The sequence below is a fragment of the Halichoerus grypus genome, chromosome 6 (genome assembly GCF_964656455.1).
Source record: "Halichoerus grypus chromosome 6, mHalGry1.hap1.1, whole genome shotgun sequence".
NCBI lineage: Eukaryota > Metazoa > Chordata > Mammalia > Carnivora > Phocidae > Halichoerus > Halichoerus grypus.
Window position 1 is genome coordinate 86,209,079 of NC_135717.1, and position 21,428 is coordinate 86,230,506.

At 39.5% G+C, this 21,428-nt stretch overlaps 1 protein-coding gene across 2 annotated transcripts in view; it reads right to left on the minus strand.

Annotated features, from left to right (window-relative positions):
- The window catches only part of YBX3 (Y-box binding protein 3), a 26,390-nt gene continuing 4,962 nt past the window's right edge, over positions 1-21,428 (minus strand). Inside the window, exons 3-10 of one of the 2 annotated variants that reach the window (XM_036076212.2) lie at positions 20,502-20,535; positions 17,561-17,650; positions 13,964-14,086; positions 9,895-10,098; positions 4,452-4,549; positions 2,683-2,854; positions 1,941-2,040; positions 1-566 (exon numbers count right to left, since the gene is read on the minus strand). In XM_036076212.2, coding sequence (XP_035932105.2) covers positions 1,975-2,040; positions 2,683-2,854; positions 4,452-4,549; positions 9,895-10,098; positions 13,964-14,086; positions 17,561-17,650; positions 20,502-20,535 — 787 coding nt within the window. In that variant the 3' untranslated portion in view covers positions 1-566; positions 1,941-1,974. The remainder of the gene's footprint in view (positions 567-1,940; positions 2,041-2,682; positions 2,855-4,451; positions 4,550-9,894; positions 10,099-13,963; positions 14,087-17,560; positions 17,651-20,501; positions 20,536-21,428) is intronic. The other variant, XM_036076213.2, reaches the window with a different exon arrangement.

Consider the following 21,428-nt stretch of genomic DNA (forward strand, 5'->3'; position numbering starts at 1 on the left):
TTTTCCTTTCAAGGGTAAAAATTTTATTTTTGAGGAACTTCATACTGCACATTTCTAAAGAGTCACATAAGAAAGCAAAAATGTTATCCTCCCCTCATCCTAGAAATAAATAAGGGCATAAAATTTCTTTTTAAATCACGACACTTGGAAGTTTAGCACCAGCATCCAAAATGAACAAAAAAGGAAAAAAAAGCATTTACTATATATTTCAGATTTCTTTGGTTGGGGTTCTCCCCATGTGGTATTAATATTTCTTCTTTCAATTCATATTACCAAAACAGTAAAAACCAGGAAAAAAATATAAACCTAGTGGTTGCTGAAACTGGGGAGGTTGCTCTCTTGTCTTTTGTGCAGGCATTCCCGGGATCTCAGCTTGCTAGAAAAATTGGCTGACTTTTTCCTTTTGTAGTTGTCTGTTTCATAAAGAGTAATAGTAAACATTCTAATGTCCACATCTTGGTTATGAGTCTTCCACATTATTGCTTGGATGTTTCTTTGGTGTTGGTTAAGGTCATGGTCTGCTTTACGCTTTATTTTTTTTAATGGTCCTTAATTCTTTAGGTCACCTGGAAAAAAATTAAAACCAAGAGTGACAAAATGACCAAAAGTTAAAGAATAAAAAGGCAAAAATGTTAATTCAAAATACGGTATTTCAGAAGCTCGAAACGGAATCTATCCTTGCATCTATAGATTTGTAAACTATACATTTAATAAAACATTTTTATTATAAACCAGAACATTCAGCACGTGGTAGTAAAAATTTTATAAAACTATATAAAATTACCATCATGAAGCCTTCTCAAATAAATGATACCACAGCATCACTAATTCTTCATAATCATTTTAGTGGCTGCACAATATTTCCTAACATGAATATACCCCCAAATTGAGCCCTTTCCCAATGTTAGATTATAGATAGTAGAAATATTTGTTTCCCTGTATTTTGGATTATTTCCTTAGAAGACCTAGAAATAATGTTACTAAGTAGAAGGTTACAGCCAAATGATTGAAACAATTCTCAGCTAATGCAAGCAAATTTAAATAGGGAGCTTAATTCTATGATATATTGTCCACAAAACCCAGAGATAAAATACAATATTCCCAGCATAGCAAATGTCTACCTGACAGAAGGCTATGGGTTTAACAACCTCTTTTAACTAAAAGCTAATTCTTTAATGAAAAGGGCAACAACCAAGAAATACTCAAAAATTAAAGTCCCAGGAGTTACTAGCTAAAAAACCCAGAATGAAAACAACTATGGCTTCTAAATTCCTATATAAGTGGCTTCACAATTGGGTCAGTCTTTCTAGTTATATTTTACCTACATAAATTTTCCAACACCAATAAAGACAGCAAGCTGACCTTTACCCAGAGGTTGCGCTTTACCATGCCCTGTTCAAGCACTTCATACCTGTTCTCTCATAAATCTCTACAACAACCCTAGTGAGGTAGTCTAGTTGGTATCCCTGTTTTATCAACAGCAGACATTGCTGAAGTAGAGGATAAACAAACCACTCGATAGCATCCAGCAAATGAGTAGGAGATCCTGCCCTGAGTACAGAAACCTCTTGGCTCTCACACATTATGCTGCACTGCCTCAAAATAAATTCTGTTGGTTATCAAAGGGAAGAAAAAAACACTCTCCCAAGTTTACTGTGTACAGCAATCTCGTTCAAACTGGCCACTAGGTGTCACAAAAGTAAAACTTTCAAAGTTTTCTTAAGAGGTATTAGTATTAAAAATTGTCTAGAAAAAAATTTGATGTTTACACCCCCAAAAGCCTAGCAAAGTAAGGTCAAATCCCATACTTAAGCACTAAAACTACTCTCTCTCCAGGATCCGAAAGGAGATGAAAGGTCGGCCCAGAGGAAGCACAGAACTAGTTCAGGTTAGAAGTCAACAATACTTAAAATATCAACTCAAGCCTGGGGAGCTCTTACCTGGTGATGGTGAAGGTGCCTGGGGAGCCTGGTGTCACTCAGCACCGCTCTGCTCGGTGGCTGGAGCGGGGTTCTCAGATGGCGCTTCGCCTGCCTTGGTCTAAAACACGAAACAAAACCACAAATCAGAAACTGATCCAGATGACAATGGAAAGTTCAAGACTAAAACGTCTCAAAAGTCAGAACTTGCTGCTTATGAAGGTAAATCACTGTGCAAAATTAACTATTCTTAAGTAGGAGTCAAAATTTAGTACCACAGAAGAAAGGCCCATAAATGGCAACTAAACAGCACCGCTCTCCATAACAAAGTCCCTGATGCCCAACTGCTTTCAATACGCGCTTAGAGAGGCTCCTCTCTGAATGCTGTCCTTTGTTCAGAGAGCTCTGAACATTTTAATTCTGAATCTCCATTAGTATGCATAATTCTTTCAGAGAATGTTAATTAGTTGAATTCAAATATTGGGTTTGTGTTATGTACAGGGGATTCTCTCTCTCCATAACATATACAGATATAGATCTTAAGCAAAATATTATATATTAAAAATATATTATCATTTATATGAACTACATAGTATTAGATATAAAATACCTATGAATGTTATTATAAATAACATTTTATATAAAATGCTCTATCATTGTCAGTTACCAGGTTATCAAAGCACTCTTAGGATGGAATACTAAATAGGGTCTGACATGATTAAGGATGATCTGGCAACATCCCCCTCTGGCTGTCTGAATTTACCTCTTTGCCATCTTGTGAAGGAGCATTAGGAGGACGGGGGCGACGCCGATAGTTGTACGGGCGCCGGTATCCACGGCGAGCAGATGGCTGGTTTGGACCATTGGCCGCTTGTTGGTTCTCTTTATCTTCAGCCTCGCCAACAGCTGGGGCAGGTCGGGGGCGAGGAGGGCCTCTAGAGCAGAGAACACGACGAAAGAAAAGAGCACAAGTGCAACAGGACAGGGGGCCTCAAGAATAATCTTCATTTTTTAAGATTAAGTGATCGGTATTTATTGCTAGAATTATACACAGGCTAATGCAGCAAATGGAAGAGAGATTTTTGTGAAAAAAAAACCAAACAAACAAACTTATTTTCCCACTATTTTCCCCTCTTCAGCTGAATACCTATTTGTAGTGAACAAACATACACTGGACACATAGCATGATCCTGCTAGGCACCTGCCAGGCACCGAGGATAGGAAGATTTAAAAAGAAAAGTCTTGTCTGGTATCTGCTCTCCTCAAACAGTTTAGTGGAGACCAGGGGGATTAAACATAGGGGAAAACTAACATTACTATGTGCCAGAGCGTGTGCTGGGATGTTTTTGTGTCAAATATTTCATTTCCATGCTAGTTCTGGAAGTTGGATTTACAGTGAGAAAACCAAGAGTAGTGTAGAGAGGGTAAGTATTTGGTTGAACCACAGGGAACTCTGCTTTTTATAGGTCAACAAAGATCAAATATAATTTTCCCATGATCGTGCAGCCAGGGATTGACAGAGCTGGAATCTACATATACCACTTTCCCCTTTCTGTTTTCATTAAGACATTTCTATGAAGTGTCTTATTTTTGAAAGTCCTTAGTAATTAATCATTAGGAGTGATTATGTCTAAAACTGGAATGAATCTTGTGAGGAAAAAGGACACAAAGTGGTACAAATCCTTTCCCAAAATAATAGACTTACCCTCCTTTCAATAAACCCATATTGCCAAACCTCAAGGTGGTAAAAATGTCAATCAGGAGTGAAGGTCTACTTTTTTCACTTACATCAAGGACCAGGAAGAGGAACAGAAAGGCTTATGATATCAAGAGCTTTAAAAGGATCTTATGGAGTCTAGCCCAATTCAGTCTTCACAAGGGATAAAGCACAAATAACCTATTCCTTCACTAATATGAACATCACTGGTAGTAATGATGTCTCGTGTTTACTGAGGGCAGACTATACCAGGTACCATTATCTTAGATTCATTAGTACTTTTAAAAATTGTAAGATACTCTTTAGTGTCCATCTTAGAGACCTGGTAACTTAAGTCTGACCGTCCAGGAACCTCCAAAAGGAGACACAGGTACAAGGTGGGAATTTAAACACAATCCGATCTGTAGCCTGACTTACCACCTACACTGCCTTTGGTTTTCGCAATTCAGTATCCCAAATACCTCCTTGGCACTCACTTCTTCCTCCATTTGTTGCTCTACCACTGAATTACCCATCAATTAATTTACTGTTTATTTCATTAAATATAATAAAAAATTAAATATTAATTCACGCCATATGACAGTTAATAAATACAAATAATAGTTTGGTACAGAGATACCTAAATATTTTGTTAGGTGGGAGGAAAATATCCCACGGCCATCTGAAAGCATACTGCAGAGTTCCCCCAAAACTTAGGATGCAGCCACTTCTTCTAATTATATTACAGATCCACGGAACAGGCCCACAGTCGTCTCATCCACTGTACTACTGCTCACAGGTGCTTCGACTGGTCGTCAGTGAGCAATGCCACCTACCTCCGGTACCTTGGGCGGTACGTTGGATTTCGATGAACCGGTCCCTGAAGTTGTGCCCCCTCCGGGCCTCCCTCCTTCATCTCTCCAATCTCACCAGCCTACAAGAAGGCAGTGAGAGCCGAAAATGAATGTCATCCTACCGGACATAAGAGACATAGAGCCCACAGTTGCATTCAGAATTTTTAAATAAAAAGATGCTTCATTATAAAGCCAAGAACCATCAACTTTAACCGTGAACTGTGTACTGATACAGGTCTTCATGAGTGATAGCAAAGAAAAACTGGTTTCCACTAGAACAGTCTTTTGCCTACCACAGAGCACCTTATTTTATAATACTAACTTAACATTTTGAAGTGCCCCATTCATCTCTTACCAAAAAAAACCCTACATTGTAAAAGGAAATACGATGATATACTACATTTGAGCAATGAGAATCTGTTCCACATTTCAAACTCAGACCCATTGATTCAATCTACGAACAGGGTATCCCTTCAACCATTAATGGTTTCTACATTCAAAGATTTTCCCACACCTCCTAATTACACCTTCACCTCTGGTGTCTTCCTTTCATCTCTTTGCATTATTTAAGTATAACCTTTAAAAAATAATAAAATTACACTTTCCTGATGATAAATTTATTTTAAGTTGGGGATATAAAATTAATTTATTGTGGAACTTCCAGAGAAAGAAGTGACTAAAAACTAATAACAAAACCCACAAGACACATCTCCAAAATTCTTTATAATACAGCCACATCTCAACTTTCTTTTTCTCAACACTAACAACCCTTACTTACTTCTCCCTATTTCACTAAGAAAAGAGAAGCAGCCAGCAAAGAATTTCCACGTTCTTTCACGCTCAAATCTGCCCAGATACCTGCGTTTGCTGTAATTTTCTCCTCTCCCCTAACCTTGGGTGAGTGGTCCATGCTCACATCCAAAGCCAACTCCTCTGTCACCTCCTCGAACACTTTGACTTGCGATCCCTCCTCCCCTTCATTGTAGTTTTCCCTCTTCTCTACACCCTCGTTTCCATCCAGGCATACAAACAGGCTCAAATAGCACCCATCCTTTACTTACAGAAAAGTTGGAAGTACAGAACCTAATCCTCAGGCCCCGTTCAAGCTTCACCAGTTGTTCAATAATGTCCTTGACAGCAAAAAGACCCATGCAGAACATGCACTGAATTTAGCTGTCTCTTTGCCCGGAACAGTTCTTCAATCTTTACTTGGTTTTCATGACCTTGACACTTTTAAAGATTACGGGCCAGTTATTTTATTCAATTTGGGGCTGTTTGGTGTTTCCTCATGATTTAGCTTATGCGTCTTTGGCAAAGAAGCCACAAAAGTCACACTGCATTCTTCTCATCGCATCCTGTTGGATGGCATATGGTTTCAGTTTGTATCGTTACTAACAATGTGCACTGTCAGTAGTTAAGGTGGTCTCTGCCAAGGCTACTTCGCTGTAAATTTACTCTTTCCCTCTTTGTCATTAATGAGGATTTTGAGAATACTTTCAAAGTCTGTAAATATTTCTCTTCTCATCAAATTCTCAATATATTCATTTATGTATTTATATCTGTATAGACTCATGGTTTTCTATTTTATTCAATGAGTTATAATCTGTTACTATCATTACTGGCCAATGGGAACCCTTTCAAGCTGGCTCGTGTCCCTGACATGTCTCTAACATTCTTTGAGTACTTTCTTGCTTTTTGGCACAACAAGATGTTCCAGGCTCATATTGTACTTTCTCTGGCCCAGCTCTGAAATCAGCCATTTCTCCAAGAGAGCTTCTTTTTATTGGAGCATGGTATTTAGGAATGAAAAATTGGGGACCAGGTATGCTCAATGTTATTAAGGAGTCTCTGTTTCCAGGCCATTTCTGTAGACAGAAATAAGGCACACACACACATGCTAATATATATCTATACATCTACAGTATGAGTTACACATATATACATGTGCCTACGGGGGTCTGAATGGAGAGCACATTTGACTTGCCCCTCTATAATGCCTTTAGGAGTAAGTTGTTGGGGAGGGAAAGGTTAGGGAGGCCAGGAGAGAATTCACTAAATGTCAAAACAAAATCAAAGCAAACAAAAACCTTGCCCTGACCCCATATCCTCCTCCAGCTACTGCTCCATTTGAGTTCCTCTACAGCCATACATATAAAAGAAAACCACCACCACTACCACCACAGAAACCTTAAGGGAGAATATAATACCTTTTCTTCCTCACCCTTTGCTCTCTTGAATTCATTCTAACCAGACTTTTGCCCTTACCAGACCGCTAACCTCCAAGTTATCAAACCCAGTAATCAATTCTCAGCCCAACTTCCTGTGCTTAACAGCATTTAACACAGCATTTCCTTCTTGAAATACCTTCTCCCTATCTGGTCCTTCTTCATCTTCATCTTGCATTGTCAGTGCGCCCCAGGACTCAGTCCTAGGATCAATTTTCAACCTACACTCATTTTATAGTTAATCCCATCCCCTGCCAGGCCTTTTAATTTGTCCTTATGACCCCAAAGTTCCACCTAGTCTCATCCCCACCCCCCACCCCCCCCCGGACTCCCTTGGGCCTCTGTTCCTGCCCATTCCCTCTGCTGTTCCTGGTCTTTCCCAGTGCCTGAAAGATTCTCTCCCTCACTTCATTTAGGTATCTTTTCAAATATGACCCCAAAGACTTTGTCAACCACCTTACCTAAAATGACACCTTCCTAACTCAAGCCACGTTCTCCCTCTCAACTGTGCTTTATTTTTCTGCCTACTTCACATCTCCAGGTAAAATTTAATGTGGGGGGGGGCAGATCTCCAGATGATTTCCACCTTTCCCCCAAACCCGATCTTTCTTCAGTCTTACTGTATTTGTTTAAATAAAAAACCACAGAGGTATCCTTTACTCCTCACACCACACATTCACTCCATTATCAAATGCCATCACTTCTAGGTTTAAAACATTTTTTAAATCTGGCCACTTAGCACACCTCCACTGCTAGCATTCTCATCCACGCCATGACCAGCTCCACACGGGGAGATTACAGCAGCTGGTCTCCCTACTTCCACCCCTGCCTCCTGTGGTCTAGCTTCCATAAATAGTCCCATGAGCTCTTAAATATGTGTCTTCCCTGTTTATATCCCTTTACTGGCTTTTTGTCACATTTAGAACAGGTCAGCAGTCCTTACCAGTCTACCAGGCAGGTTGGATCTGCTCTAAGATACCACCCTAATCGCACCTCCGACCCCTTGCAGCCTCGCTCACAGCCATCCCAACCACACAAGCCTCCCTTTAGTGCTCTAAACAAGCCAAGCTGCCTCTTCCCCAGGAACCTTGATTCACAAAAAGCAGACAGAAACAGCAATGGACATGTATGAAGGATGAGAATTTACTAGAATGGTAAGAGGGGAAGAGCATCGGCAAGAGATTGAGTTTAAATCAAGCTCCACAACTTCCTGCCCACGCAACCTCAGGTAAAAGTTTGCCAGTTTTTAAAAATACTCAAATCTCTTCATTTGTAACACCAACAAAAATATGGAAATCACTGCCAATTTTCTAAAGCTACAGGGAAGACTGGATGAGCACTGATTTCAAACATCTGCCACTTGGTCAGTGCCAAATATTTTATACTCCCTCTTCTCTATCATATACCTCTTTTCTCAAAGAATGCAAATAGTGGCTATTAGCTCAGTAACCAGTTCTACTTAATTTGCAAGTGAAAATTAAATTAAAATTAAGTTAGAATATTATCTTTAAAAAAATAGAAACCATTTGGTCACTGATGTATCATGCTATATATGTCCTTTGTACATAAGGGAAATACTATTGTCCTGTATATTATAATTTTCTCCCTGTTGTGTTCAATAAATTTTAGTATTTATGTAGTAGAAAATGTTTGCAAAGACTTCTCTATTTGACCTCAGTAATTTTAACATCCTAGAGATCTCTCTATACTTTTTAGCCATTACACTAACAACCTTGAAGTAGCCTAGCTGTATGAAGGATGAGTCTTAGGGATTTTCATTTGATGCTCTTGATTGCCTTAAGCAGATTTCTTTAGTCACTGGACATCCAAACATGGTATGTATTAGAAAGATTGTAAGGAAAAAATGTTGAAGGAATCTAAGGACACCTTTTATTTCATATATGGAATGGGTAAGAGATTCAGCTCAAGTTAAAACAACTCCATGCAATTATCAGAATAAGCATATGTTTCTCAAAATTAGCTTTCAACCAGCTTGTGCAAATGCCGCTCTACAGAGCACTAAAGAATCATTTTGCTCTGAACCTTCAATTCCTAAGATGAAATAGAATTTATTTTAAAAACATAGAAAAAAGAATCATCATGTTCTCAAAAAAATGATACGTACGGACATGCTAAATAAATACTAAGAAAGATTATTTCAGGAAAGTACAACTAATGCCCTAAAAATAAATGTGTATTACAATCTCACTGATTCTTCCTGCTCTCATTTCCTAGAAGCCCAGAATGCCCCCCTAAAGAAACCTACTATGCCTCATAGACCCAATCTCTCTATATATGCAAGTCTACTTGTTATTTTTAGCACATTCGTCAGGGACAGCTGTTAAAGAGTGGAAGGGAAATAACAAGAAGCAATGTAGAAAGAACACAGTCATGCATGATGGGATAGGAGATGGGTAGCAACGAACAGACTGAACATAGTGTTCAGTCAAAACACTTAGTGGAAAAACAGAAAACAAAAACCAAGGACACGAAGAGGAAAAATTTATAGCTAGTGACAGCAAAACTGATATCCTATCCCAAGTCTTCCAAGTTTCCTGGGAATTGTGAAGTTGGTACAAGTTTATTAACTATAGGTCAAGTTCACAATAGCTATATCAGTATTTTTCAGGAAAAAAGGAGAATCAGTAACTAATCAACCATCACCACATCTACATTAGGTTTTCTTAATAATCGCTGCCATCTCATAAAAATTAAAGACTTAATAGAGATTTTATCTATCCTGAGGAGCGTGCTAAAATCTTCACCCTCAATTTAATCATCATAAATCCATGGGTGAGATACCTTCCTATTATCCCCCAGTTAATGGATGAGGATTAAATTGGTTTTCTCGAAAGCTCACAGATTCAAGTAGCAGAGGCAAGATTCAAATCCAGGTCTGCTGACTTCAGAGTTCTAGCTCTTAATGCATAACCATCTGTCTCTCTGCTTTAAATGGTACGCTATTCACCAGGGTGCCCAATTACAGGCATGGCTCCTGTGGTTATGCTTTCGGTTCTGTTATGAGAATGGCTGCTCAGAAAAAGCATCCTAAAGGCCTTGCCTCAGCTTCTGTAGCATCAGGAAGCCACAAGCAAGGTTTGACTCCCGGCGGCTGGTGTTGGAGGAGGAGGAGGAAGAGAAGGCAGAGGAAGGACGGAGGGGTGAGGACTGCTGAAGACAAGTCCCAGGTGCAATTTTACCTGCATTCTGTTGGGATGGGGAAAGACCCGTGAGCGGCGGTCAAAGGTCTGTCCCACGTGGTAAGGCGGGAACCGCCTCCGGTACTGAGGGCGATACTGGGGGCGGCGCAGCTGACTCCGGGCCCCAGAGAACTGCCCGTCAGTGGCAGGGGGCTCAAATCCTTCACTGCTGCCGCTCCCTTCCTCCTCCTCCTCCCCAGCGTACTAGCAAGCAAAGAAACAGAGATTCAGAAGAAGTTTCAGCAAGGACAGAACCAAAGAATACCGCTTAGGATGAGTATCACCAAAAGAAAAAAAAAAAAAAACCTCCCCAAAAAGAATAATCCCTTCTATTATACAGACAGAATGCATTTAACCCAGGTTATCATGTGATTACCTGGGATAAACTACATTAAGATCAAAGTAGATCTGTGCAGATAAAATATCAAGAAGCAGAGAAGCAAGAGCAATCAATCTATAATGAATTTAGTAGTCATCTAATTAGAACTGGTGACTATCTGTTGATCAACCACCCAAAAAAACCCAAAAACAAGGTTGGTATTAGTTAGCTCCGCCAAATGTGTATCTCCCAACATTTGCCATCCACTGGGGGCAAAGTCAGGACAAAACAAGAAAAAAAAATACTTTGTGGTGTTCTCTACATGTTTGTCCTAAGAGTCCAGCCTCCCAGGAGCAATTCTCAAAGTGTGCACAGGGTCTCGGAAAACCTTTCCGAGTGGGGGGCTGGTACTGAAATTCAAACATTCTTGTAACGTTACTAAGACAATATTTGCCTTTTTTCCCTCTTATTCTCTCATGGGTATGTGGAGGGGCGCCAAAAGCTACAAGGACACGTAGCCTCTTAGCTGACTAAATGCAGAATGAGATATGAAAATCCAGCTGGCTTCTATTAAACCAAATATCAGAGATTTGCAAAAATATAAAGCAACATCTCTTCTCACTCAATTTAAAAACACAGTTTTCATTAAAAAACGTTACTTATATTTGTGTAATGAGCTTATTTTAAATCAATTAAATATCTTTTAAATGGCTGCTCTCATTGCTAATATAATATTAATAAATATAAACACACATAAACAAAAACTCTGGGATCGTCAATAACATTTAAGCATATAGGGGCACCTGGGTGTCTCAGTCAGTTAAGCATCTGCCTCTGGCTCGGGTCATGATCCCAGGGTCCTGGGATTGAGCCCCATGTGGGGCTCCCTGCTCAGTGGGGAGCCAGCTTCTCCCTCTCCCTCTGCCTCTCCCCCTGCTTCTTTTCTCTCTCTCTCTCTCTCTCTCTCTCTCTCTCAAATAAATAAATAAATAAATAAAACCTTTTTTAAAAAAATTTAAGCATATCAATGGGTCCAAAAACCAAAAGTTTGAGAACCACTGACTTATGGCATGATTCTTTTCATATGTTTTGGAATAAAGTTTTAATTGCACTTTTATAGTAGTAAGTTATAGATACAGGCAGTTTCTAAATATAGGCCTTATTAACAAAGGAAACTACCAGCCTTAGATTTTTTCCTATATTTTAGCTACCATATCACATACTAATATTTTATATTAAAAAACAAACATCCAAACATCCCTCAAAGAATTTATATCAAATCTTAAAGGATATAGATATGCAAATGCCAAAGGTAGTCAAGAGAAGTAACTATAGTTTTCAAAATGGAATGAATTAAAAACTAATAAAATAATGACCTATTTCTTTTGGAAGTGAGGATATTTAAGATTTAGAACCCTCCAGAACCAACCACATGGGCAACTAAATTCCCAAAAGAGGAAAAGTTTCAACTATAGCCTCAACTAGTCTAATTTCAGAACAATCAAGCCATTCTACACTTCATAAAACCTGCATCAGACACAATGTCCAACTATATAAAAACATATTAGCATAGAAAATATACACCAAAATAGTTAAGTGTGAGACTGCATAAATTATTCTTATTAGGCTTTTCTGTATCTTTTTGGAGTTTTATACAGCCAAATCATTAAGAGTTTTATAAAATAAGAATAATGGCACTGCCATGCCAAACATGCTCTTTCCAGCTAAGGAGAAAAGTCTTTAAAGAAAAATTTCTTGGGGCGCCTGGGTGGCTCAGTCGGTTAAGTGTCTGCCTTCAGCTCAGGTCATGATCCCAGAGTCCTAGACATCGGGCTCCTTACTCAGTGGGGATCCTGCTTCTCCCTCTGCCTGCCGGTCCCCCTGCGTGTGTATTCGCTCTCTCTCTCTGACAAATAAATAAATAAAATCTTAAAAAAAAAAGAAAAATTTCTCACTAAAGTTTTTCTACCACTTTTACTTCTGAATTAACCTAGTAATCAAAATACAGTTGGCCCTTGAACAATGTGAAGGTTAGGGGTGCCAACCCCCATGCAGTCAAAAATCCATGTGTAACTTTTAACTTCCCAAAAACTTAACTAAAGGCCTATGGTTGCCTGGAAGCCTAATAATAACACAGAGTCAATCAACACCCACTTTATATGTTATATATATGATATACTACATTCTTACAGTAAAGTAAGCTATGGAAAAGATAATGTTTTTAAGAAAATCATAAGGGAAATATATTTACATTACTGCACTGTATTCACCAAAAAAATCTGCAGGTTAAGGGCACCCACACAATTCAAACATATATTATCCAAGAGTCAACTGCCATCAAAACTAGAGTTCTGTGAATGTGATGAATTTGACAATGTTAACTTGATATAATAAATGTTATAGTAGCTCATTCCTACTCCCCACCCCCTGCACAGGTTTTTATTAAAAATCGAATAGGATAAGCAAAATATGGGTAAAAAATAATAGAACTAGGGGAGGGGGGTGGGGAGGACGGATGAAATAGACGATGGGGATTAAGGACTGCACTTGTCATGTTGAGCACTGGGTGATGTATGGAAGTGTTGAATTACTGTATTATACACCTGAAACTTATATAACACTGTATGTTAACTAACTGGGAATTAAAAACTTTAAAAAAATAAAAATAAAATAGAGACCAATAAAATTTAAAAAAAGAGAAAAGAAAAATACAGAAACAGAAAAATAAAATGTCAACAGGTATCTGATAAAAACCAATTTGGGCAGGGTGTTAAGATGACAGAATGAAGAGGGAAAGCATTAAGGTAAGCAGGAAGATATAAACCTACCAAAGCATATGGATAAATCATTCTCATTCTGCAGACATTTTATTCTGGTGAGATTTTTCAAAAGGTTTCCTTGGATAATATACATAACCACAATCTAGTGCTCACAAAGCATCTTCAGTTTTATTCTATGGTGCCAATCCCAAGTACTAATTCTAGAAACATCAAAAAATGACTCAAATTTAATGGGATCCTCATGACCGCAAATGAATGGGATTCTTTTTAGGTGCCTTGAGAGTACTTTAAATTGAGCCTTCTAAGTAAGCTGTAAGACAGACTTGGTTGTAAACCCTTCCACCTGGATTGCTACCAATCTAAAAAACTAAAAATCTGGAGAATTACTTACTGCTTCTTTACTTTAAAATAATGGGAAAATGCTATGCTAAATAAAATAGTTACTTAGTCAAGGCAAATTAATATTTCTGTGGTCAGTACTATTTTTTGCCTATTCCCAAGCTATTCCTCATTCTCCCTTGCCAACCAAACCCTTATTTTCTTAGAGGTCAACAGTGCTAGTGCCAAGAGATGAACAACAGGTTTATACCAATCATGGAAATCCCATTCCCCTTTGCCAGTGAATGCCACATGACTAGGTTCTGGCCAGATAAAAGAGCCAAATAAAGAGAAAGCCCTTTTGACAACCCTGGCACAGCCTATCTTAATTAAGCCTTCTTGTTGAAAGATAATTGTCTGTTACTTGCAGCCAAATTTGTACAAACTGATACAACTTCTGAATGGCAAGTGTCCAGAGAGACTTTTAGCAATAGAAAAATGCTGGACACTAAAAATTTTCCATCCAAAAAAAAAAAACAAAAAATCATCTTGTGCCTCCAAGAGAAGATACATCTATCTGCTCCAAGTATGTACACTTAATTTTAGACGTGACAATTTTTTCAATCGCTGTTTAGGAAGAGAGACAACATACATTACGGGGCGGTCCACGGCGTCTGCCATAATAGCCACGTCTGTAACGGCGCCGATCAGCAGCATAACGGCTCCCTTCTACTGGGACTCCATCTGGTCCAGTCACATTGGCTGCTTCTGCACCCTGGGAAAGAAAATGAACAAAGATGGCCTCAAAATTAAAAGAAGCTGAACCCACCCCCCACCCCGCCCCAAAAAAAACCAGTCTTGGACAGTCAGAATGTTAAAGACTGGCAGAATGTACTCACAATTCCTATCGTGACCTCAAAGATACACCCAGGTATTAATAAGGTGAGCGAGGTGCTTGGTGTACTGATTAGAATGTAGTTTCTTTGCTCATACAACCTAAACTTTTCCTTCTTGTTTGGTTATACTAAGTTCAAGAGCAGGATGTACCTCTTTAAGAACATAAACTGGTAAATATGCAATTATAAAAGAAATAATGCTAGACCAGGAAGAATGTTCCTCAGTGGAAAATAACTGAGACGTTATCTTCTTAGAATAATGTTGAAACTGGATGCCTGGGTGGCTCAGTCAGTTAAGCGTCTGCCTTCAGCTCAGGTCATGATCCCAGGGTCCTGGGGTTGAGCCTGAGTCTGGCTCCCTGCTCAGTGGGGGCGCCTGCTTCTCCCTCTCTCTCTGCCCCTCCCCCTGCTTGTGCTCTCTCTCTCTCTGTCTCAAATAAAATCTTTATTAAAAAAAGGAAGAATGAAGGGGGGGAAATCGGAGGGGGAGATGAACCATGAGAGACGATGGACTCTGAAAAACAAAGTGAGGGTTCTAGAGGGGAGAGGGGTGGGAGGATGGGTTAGCCTGGTGATGGGTATTAAAGAGGGCACGTTCTGGGGCGCCTGGGTGGCTCAGTCGTTAAGCGTCTGCCTTCAGCTCAGGTCATGGTCCCATGGCCCTGGGATCGAGCCCCGCATCAGGCTCCCTGCTCGGCGAGAAGCCTGCTTCTCCCTCTCCCACTCCCCCTGCTTGTGTTCCCTCTCTTCGCTGTGTCTGTCAAATAAATAAAATCTTAAAAAAAAAAAAAAAAAGAGGGCACATTCTGCATGGAGCACTGGGTGTTATACACAAACAATGAATCATGGAACACTACATCAAAAACTAATGATGTAATGTATGGTGATTAACATAACATAATAAAAAATAAATAAATAAATAAAAAAGGAAAAAAAGAAAAATGTTGAAACCTGTATGATTCTAAGAGACACTAAGAGAAGAGCTATTCACAGGCTCAAGTGGCTCCGTCCGGCACAGAGTTATTGAGAGGGAAACCTTCCAACTTGGCAACAACAGAAAAGAAGGTCCTTGATTTAGCAACACATAGGTTTCCACAAATGTAGTGCCACTTTAGACCTTCTTATTATCCTTGAAACAGACCTACCATTCTTATTCTCATGTGGACAGGTAAAATAATGCTTCAAAAATATAAAAAATTCAGCCAAGATATTCAAGAGTCTATATCACACTCTACACCAATTTGTAAAACCTCAAGTTCTGAAAACATACAGAGGTAAAAATAACCTGGCAACACAAAATTTAAAGGATTCAATGGGATAACAGAAACCATTACAGGTCAGCATTTGCTGGTGGATGATTTCAAACTCCAGATTTGCAAGACAGCCTAGGGATCACATTGGTAAAGAAATCATTTAAATTTTCATATTAAATGCAGTGACTTTTTCTCTTTTAACAGAACAGCTTGAGAGCTATCAAGAATGTGGACCCCGGAATGGTATGTGCCAAGAGCACATGCACAGTAGTCAGTCAGTCATGCACTCAGTTTCTAGTTCAGCTGCCACAAGCTTCTACAGCAGTTATATCATATATGGTTTTAAAATGTTTTTATTCTTATTCTAGATTGTTTTATTGATATCTATAACAGACTATTGATTAAAAACAAAGCATAAAGGACATTACTAATGTTGGAATAAATATATAACAGTATAAAACAAAAGTTCTGTAGATATATTACAAGATGATCCATTAGCTTCTTGTATTGTTCGTCATCTGAACAAAGTTGTTACGCAGTCTACGAAGATGCCCCTGGCTTTCCAAAATCCAAGCCAAAGAGAAAATACAATGATTACGTTAAATTTGAATCTTCTTTTGGGGTGCCTGGGTGGCTCAGTTGGTCAAGAGTCTGACTATTGATTTCGGCTCAGGACACAATCTCAGGGTATGAGACTGAGCCCCGCAATGGGCTCCACGCTCAGCAGGGAGTCTCTGAGATTCTCTCCTCCCCCCACCCCGCTGCCTTGTCCCCCCCCCCCCCGAGTGTGTGCACACACACACACTCTTTCTCTCAAATAAATAAATAAATCTTTTTAAAAAATTTGAATCTTCTTGGGGCGCCTGTGTGGCTCAGTTGGTTAAGCATCTTCCTTCGGCTCAGGTCATGATCCCAGGGTCCTGGGATCAAACCCTGTATCAGGCTCCCTGCTCAGTGGGGAGTCTGCTTCTCCCTCTCCCTCTGTGTGTTCATGTGCACTCTCTCTCTCTCTCAAATAAATAAATGAATCTTTTAAAAAGAATTTTGGGGCGCCTGGGTGGCTCAGTTGGTTAAGCGACTGCCTTTGGCTCAGTTCATGATGCTGGAGTCCCTGGATCAGGTCCTGCATCGGGTTCCCCGCTCGGCAGGGAGTCTGCTTCTCCTTCTGACCCTCCCCCCTCTCGTGCTCTCTCAAATAAATAAATAAAATCTTTAAAAAAAAAAAAGAATTTTGAATCTTTTATTGAGGTTAAAACATTCTTTAATGTGTATTATTTGTGCAGAAGTGCTTACAAATCACAGCATGAAAATTTTATGCTTATACAAAGGAAATCTTCCCCAAAGCAACTTTTATCTATTTTTAATACTATGAAAGTTATGGGTGCCTGGCTGGCTCAGCTGGTAAAGCATGTAACTCTTGATCTTGGGGTCGTGAGTTCAAGCCCCATGTTGGATACAGAGATTACTTTAAAAAAAAAATACTACAGGGGCGCCTCAGTGGCTCAGTCGTTGAGCGTCTGCCTTCGGCTCAGGTCATGATCCCAGGGTCCTGGGATCGAGCCCCACATCGGGCTCCCTGCTCTGCGGGAAGCCTGCTTCTCTCTCTCCCACTCCCCCGCTTGTGTTCCTGCTCTCACTCTCTCTCTCTCTCTGTCAAATGAATAAATAAAATCTTTAAAAATAAATAAATAAATAAACAATATAAGGCAACTGTGGGCCCCTGGGTGGCTCAGTCGGTTGAGCAGCTGACTCTTGATTTAAAAAAAAAAAAAAATACTACAAAAGTTAAATTTTAATCTACACTTGAATATATATTTGGTACCAAAATAAAGTATCTCCTTTAAATTTTGAAAAATTAGCTTCTCCCTCCATAGTTGAACAGGGTTCAGCATTTATTGAGAAATTAAAATGCCCTTTTATAACAAATCAAAGAATGTTTATAATGATATTCAATAATCAAAAATTTTCTCCTTAAAAAAGTCACTTCTTCCTGTCAAAAATCCAAAGTAACATTAATTCAAAAGGGGCCGAGAAACCATTTATTATGCAAGAAAACCATGTGCCTGCACACTTTGATACCCAACCACAACAGTCTCTCACCTTCTCTCCTTCAACCACATCAAACTCTACAGTTTCTCCATCTCCTACACTGCGCAGATATTTCCGTGGGTTATTCTTCTTGATGGCAGTCTGTCGAGAGAACAGAAAATTCTAAATGAAGTATACATCAATATTGGCCACAGATTTCATCTTTCAAGTTTATTGTACATATTACTTTTTAAAAGTATCATTCTCCCACTAACCCGGATTTCCAAAACAAACAAAAAACACTGTAAAACTATGTTCCACATTATTTTCTTGATTCATGTTATCTTTTGCAATTCTTCTTGATAGGTGGATTAAACAGAATGTTTAGTTAATACACAGTTTTGTTACAACCTGATCATAATATTGGATACTATTAGTTCCCTCAAACTATTAAGTACCTAAGATTCAGATTGGACCTCCATCAGTGGTGGGGGGGAAATGCCTTCATGAAATCTTATGTAAATACACAAATACACATTTCACATAGAGAGGTTTCTATGGACAAGAGAAACTGCTAACCTCAAGAGGAATTGTAAAATATATGAAGGAGTGGAAGGATGATGAAGAGTAGAAAAAAAGGAATTTAAAAGTGCCAGAAGGATACTTTTTTTTTATTATGTTATGTTAATCACCACACATTACATCATTAGTTTTTGATGTAGTGTTCCATGATTCATTGTTTGCATATAACACCCAGTGCTCCATTCAGTACGTGCCCTCTTTAATACCCATCACCAGGCTAACCCATCCCCCCACCCCCCTCCCCTCTAGAACCCTCAGTTTGTTTCTCAGAGTCCATAGTCTCTCATGGTTCATCTCCCCCACCGATTTCCCCCCCTTCATTTCTCCCTTCCTACTATCTTTTTTTTTTTTTTTTAACATATAACATATTATTTGTTTCAGAGGTACAGGTCTGTGATTCAACAGTCTTACACAATTCACAGCGCTCACCATAGCACATACCCTCCCCAATGTCTATCACCCAGCCACCCCAAGAAGGATATTTTCTGATGGAATACACAAAATTATCTCAGGAATGAAACATTACTGATAATCATAATCTGGCCTCTTCCCCACCTCCCCCCGTTTTATGCATAAGGAAACATGAGGCCGGTTAGTGATTTAGCTGAAGACCTAAAGATACAGCCTGGTGGGAAAAGTACAGGGAGTGGGTAGGACAAATTCATACCCCTGCACTGTATCTATGATATTTATTTAATATTTTCCCCATCACACCATTCATATCTCACTCTTCCCTACACATTCCCTGATGATGCACTAAAAGGCTGAGAAGATATTATGCTGCATGAGACACGTGCACCTAAATATCTGCCTATGAGAAAGCTTCCCTTTCTCAGTCAGTGGAAGGGAGACAATAATTTCTGCAATGAATTTCCATTTCTTTAGTTGGTATCTCTAAATAGTTAAAGGGGCTCCGAGTTTCTGTGGAACTAGGTCAACCTTATTTTATAAAGCGATTAAGCATGTGTAATCCAGCCCTTCCCTTACTCTGAGTGGGAGGGAGGAGGGAAAAAAATGAGCCAATAGCGCAGAGACCGCACCCACAGAGGAAGAAAGGCAGCTCAGGACAGGATATATGCTCCCGCAGTTAGAACATTCAGCCATTCCAAAAGCAGCCCCTCCCTGCCGGCTCGTTCCCTTTTTCCTGTTGAACTGGGCAGGCCTCAACACATTGAGGTGACTCACCACACAACCTCATAGGGACTGGAATCAGGTCATATACTTGCAGGCTAGTGATGCTGGCGACCAGTACAGAAACTTGTGAGGTCCTTTTACTGTAGCTGTCACCAAACAGACTTCTTTACCCAAAAGGTCTCTTAACTTCTAGGTATTATAAGCAACACTTTCTTTCAGTCTGTTACGACTTTAAAAGTCATTGTATCTCAACAACGACAAAAAAATCTATTCAGAGTATCTAGGTACAACTGATATATATCCAGTCAAGCAGAAATGTAAACAAGAGAAACCACAACTACAGAGCTTAATCCTAGACATCACCAGCTCCAGTCACCACACCCACCTCAAATTCACAATCCTAACCAGGAGGAGACAAAAACGCAGAAAACCAGAGGCTTGACAGAGCCCTGCAGGTACACGTACTGGTGTTAGGACCTGGCTCCGTACTTCCCTGCTGTGCACTAGGAGCTCCCCACATATTTGAGACAACTCACTGAAAATTAAATACACAAAAATAACAAGGGGAAGCATTTCTTCTTTTAACCAATATTGTAAAACAAGTAAGTCCAGGATACACAATGAAATAAATAGCATCCCAGGCCAGGAAAGTGAAGACAGAGATCCCAGGAGCAGACAAGCCTGTGTTTCCCATACTTTACCCATTTTCTACATTTCCTTCGAATCCAAGGGAACGTGGACCTTTTGACCTGGACATGTGCTAACCATGCCTCATTTTAACAGGAGTGAGGACTATCCTGGGAACTGGGGAGTTTTCTCATGTCTTGGATACACAGACTCTAACCATCTGCTTCGCTGTGCTTTATTTACCTCAAGTCAGAGTTACTCTGGTAGAAGGGCTTTAACCAAGACCCACCCAGGCAAAAGCCAGATCAGTTCCAGCCAAACACTAAGGAGGAACCACAAAGTCAGGAAAATAATATTGATGCTAACATGGAAACAAAATTTTGTTAAGGTCTCAAAGGCTTTAAAAATTAGAACCTGGTCTAACTGCTTATTACTCCATTTGAATATTACTGCAAACATAAAAACTCAAAACAGTTAATATGATGGGACAGAAGAGTTTATCTGCCAATCTTAAAATGTGGACGTGAACGCCCTTGCAAAAATAAAAATCACAGTAAGAGTTCAGAGTAGAATAATAGCTTATAGGACTTCATTTTCGAAAAGAGACAACAGCAGATTACAGACACCCCCCTCCTCACATAAGAAATGTAACATTTATTATCCCTCTTACCTGATGTACAAATACATCTTCTTTGGTGTCATTTCTGTTGGGAGACAAAAAAGTTCATAAATAAAAGTACTAGGTATATGGAAAAACTTAAAAGAACAGATGCTTTTATGAGTTTAGATCCCAAGACTTCAAAAATACAACATAAATTTTTGTTTATCCTCTCAACTTAATTCAGATGCCTGGAATCAGTCCTTGTGAAAAACTTCCAAACCTGCAAGATACCTGTCTTACCCTTCCATATTACCGGAGTGCTTAGATCCAAGTGTACAGATTCTACAGAAATATCCCTTCCCTCTCATCTCCTCCTAAATCATGTGGAATGTAATCAGAGCCTGAGATTTCCCTCCCAGTAAAAGCAAAGTAAGACAGTTAAAAGGACAGGGCACAGCTGTGAACTAGGCTCTCCTTACACTGAAACCTAAAACAGCACCATCACCCCCCCATTCCTTCCTGCCCTAACTCACCCCCCACCCCACCAAATCAGATAAGGAAGAAATTAAGGAATTTTTAAGGGGGCGGGGGGCAAAGAAAATGACAATATCATGTAAAAACTTCATCATACTCCCAACAGCCTACAGTTGTGTTCTTGTTTTTATATGGCTAGAAGTTACTATTGTTTATTTTTATTTTTTTAAGATTTTATTTATTTGTCAAAGAGAGAGAGCACAAGCAGGGGGAGCAGAAGAGGGAGAAGCAGGCTCCCCACTGAGCAAGGAGCCGGATGTGGGACTCGATCCCAGGACCCTGGGGGTCATGACCTGAGCCGAAGGCAGCCGCTTAACGACTGAGCCACCCAGATGTCCCGAAGTTACCATTGTTTAAAGAAAACACTACACTTTCTACACAGGACTTGGGACAGACCTGGGTTACAGATCCAGCTCAATTACTCACTAGTTGTGTGACCTTAGGAAAGTTGCTTAACCAGTC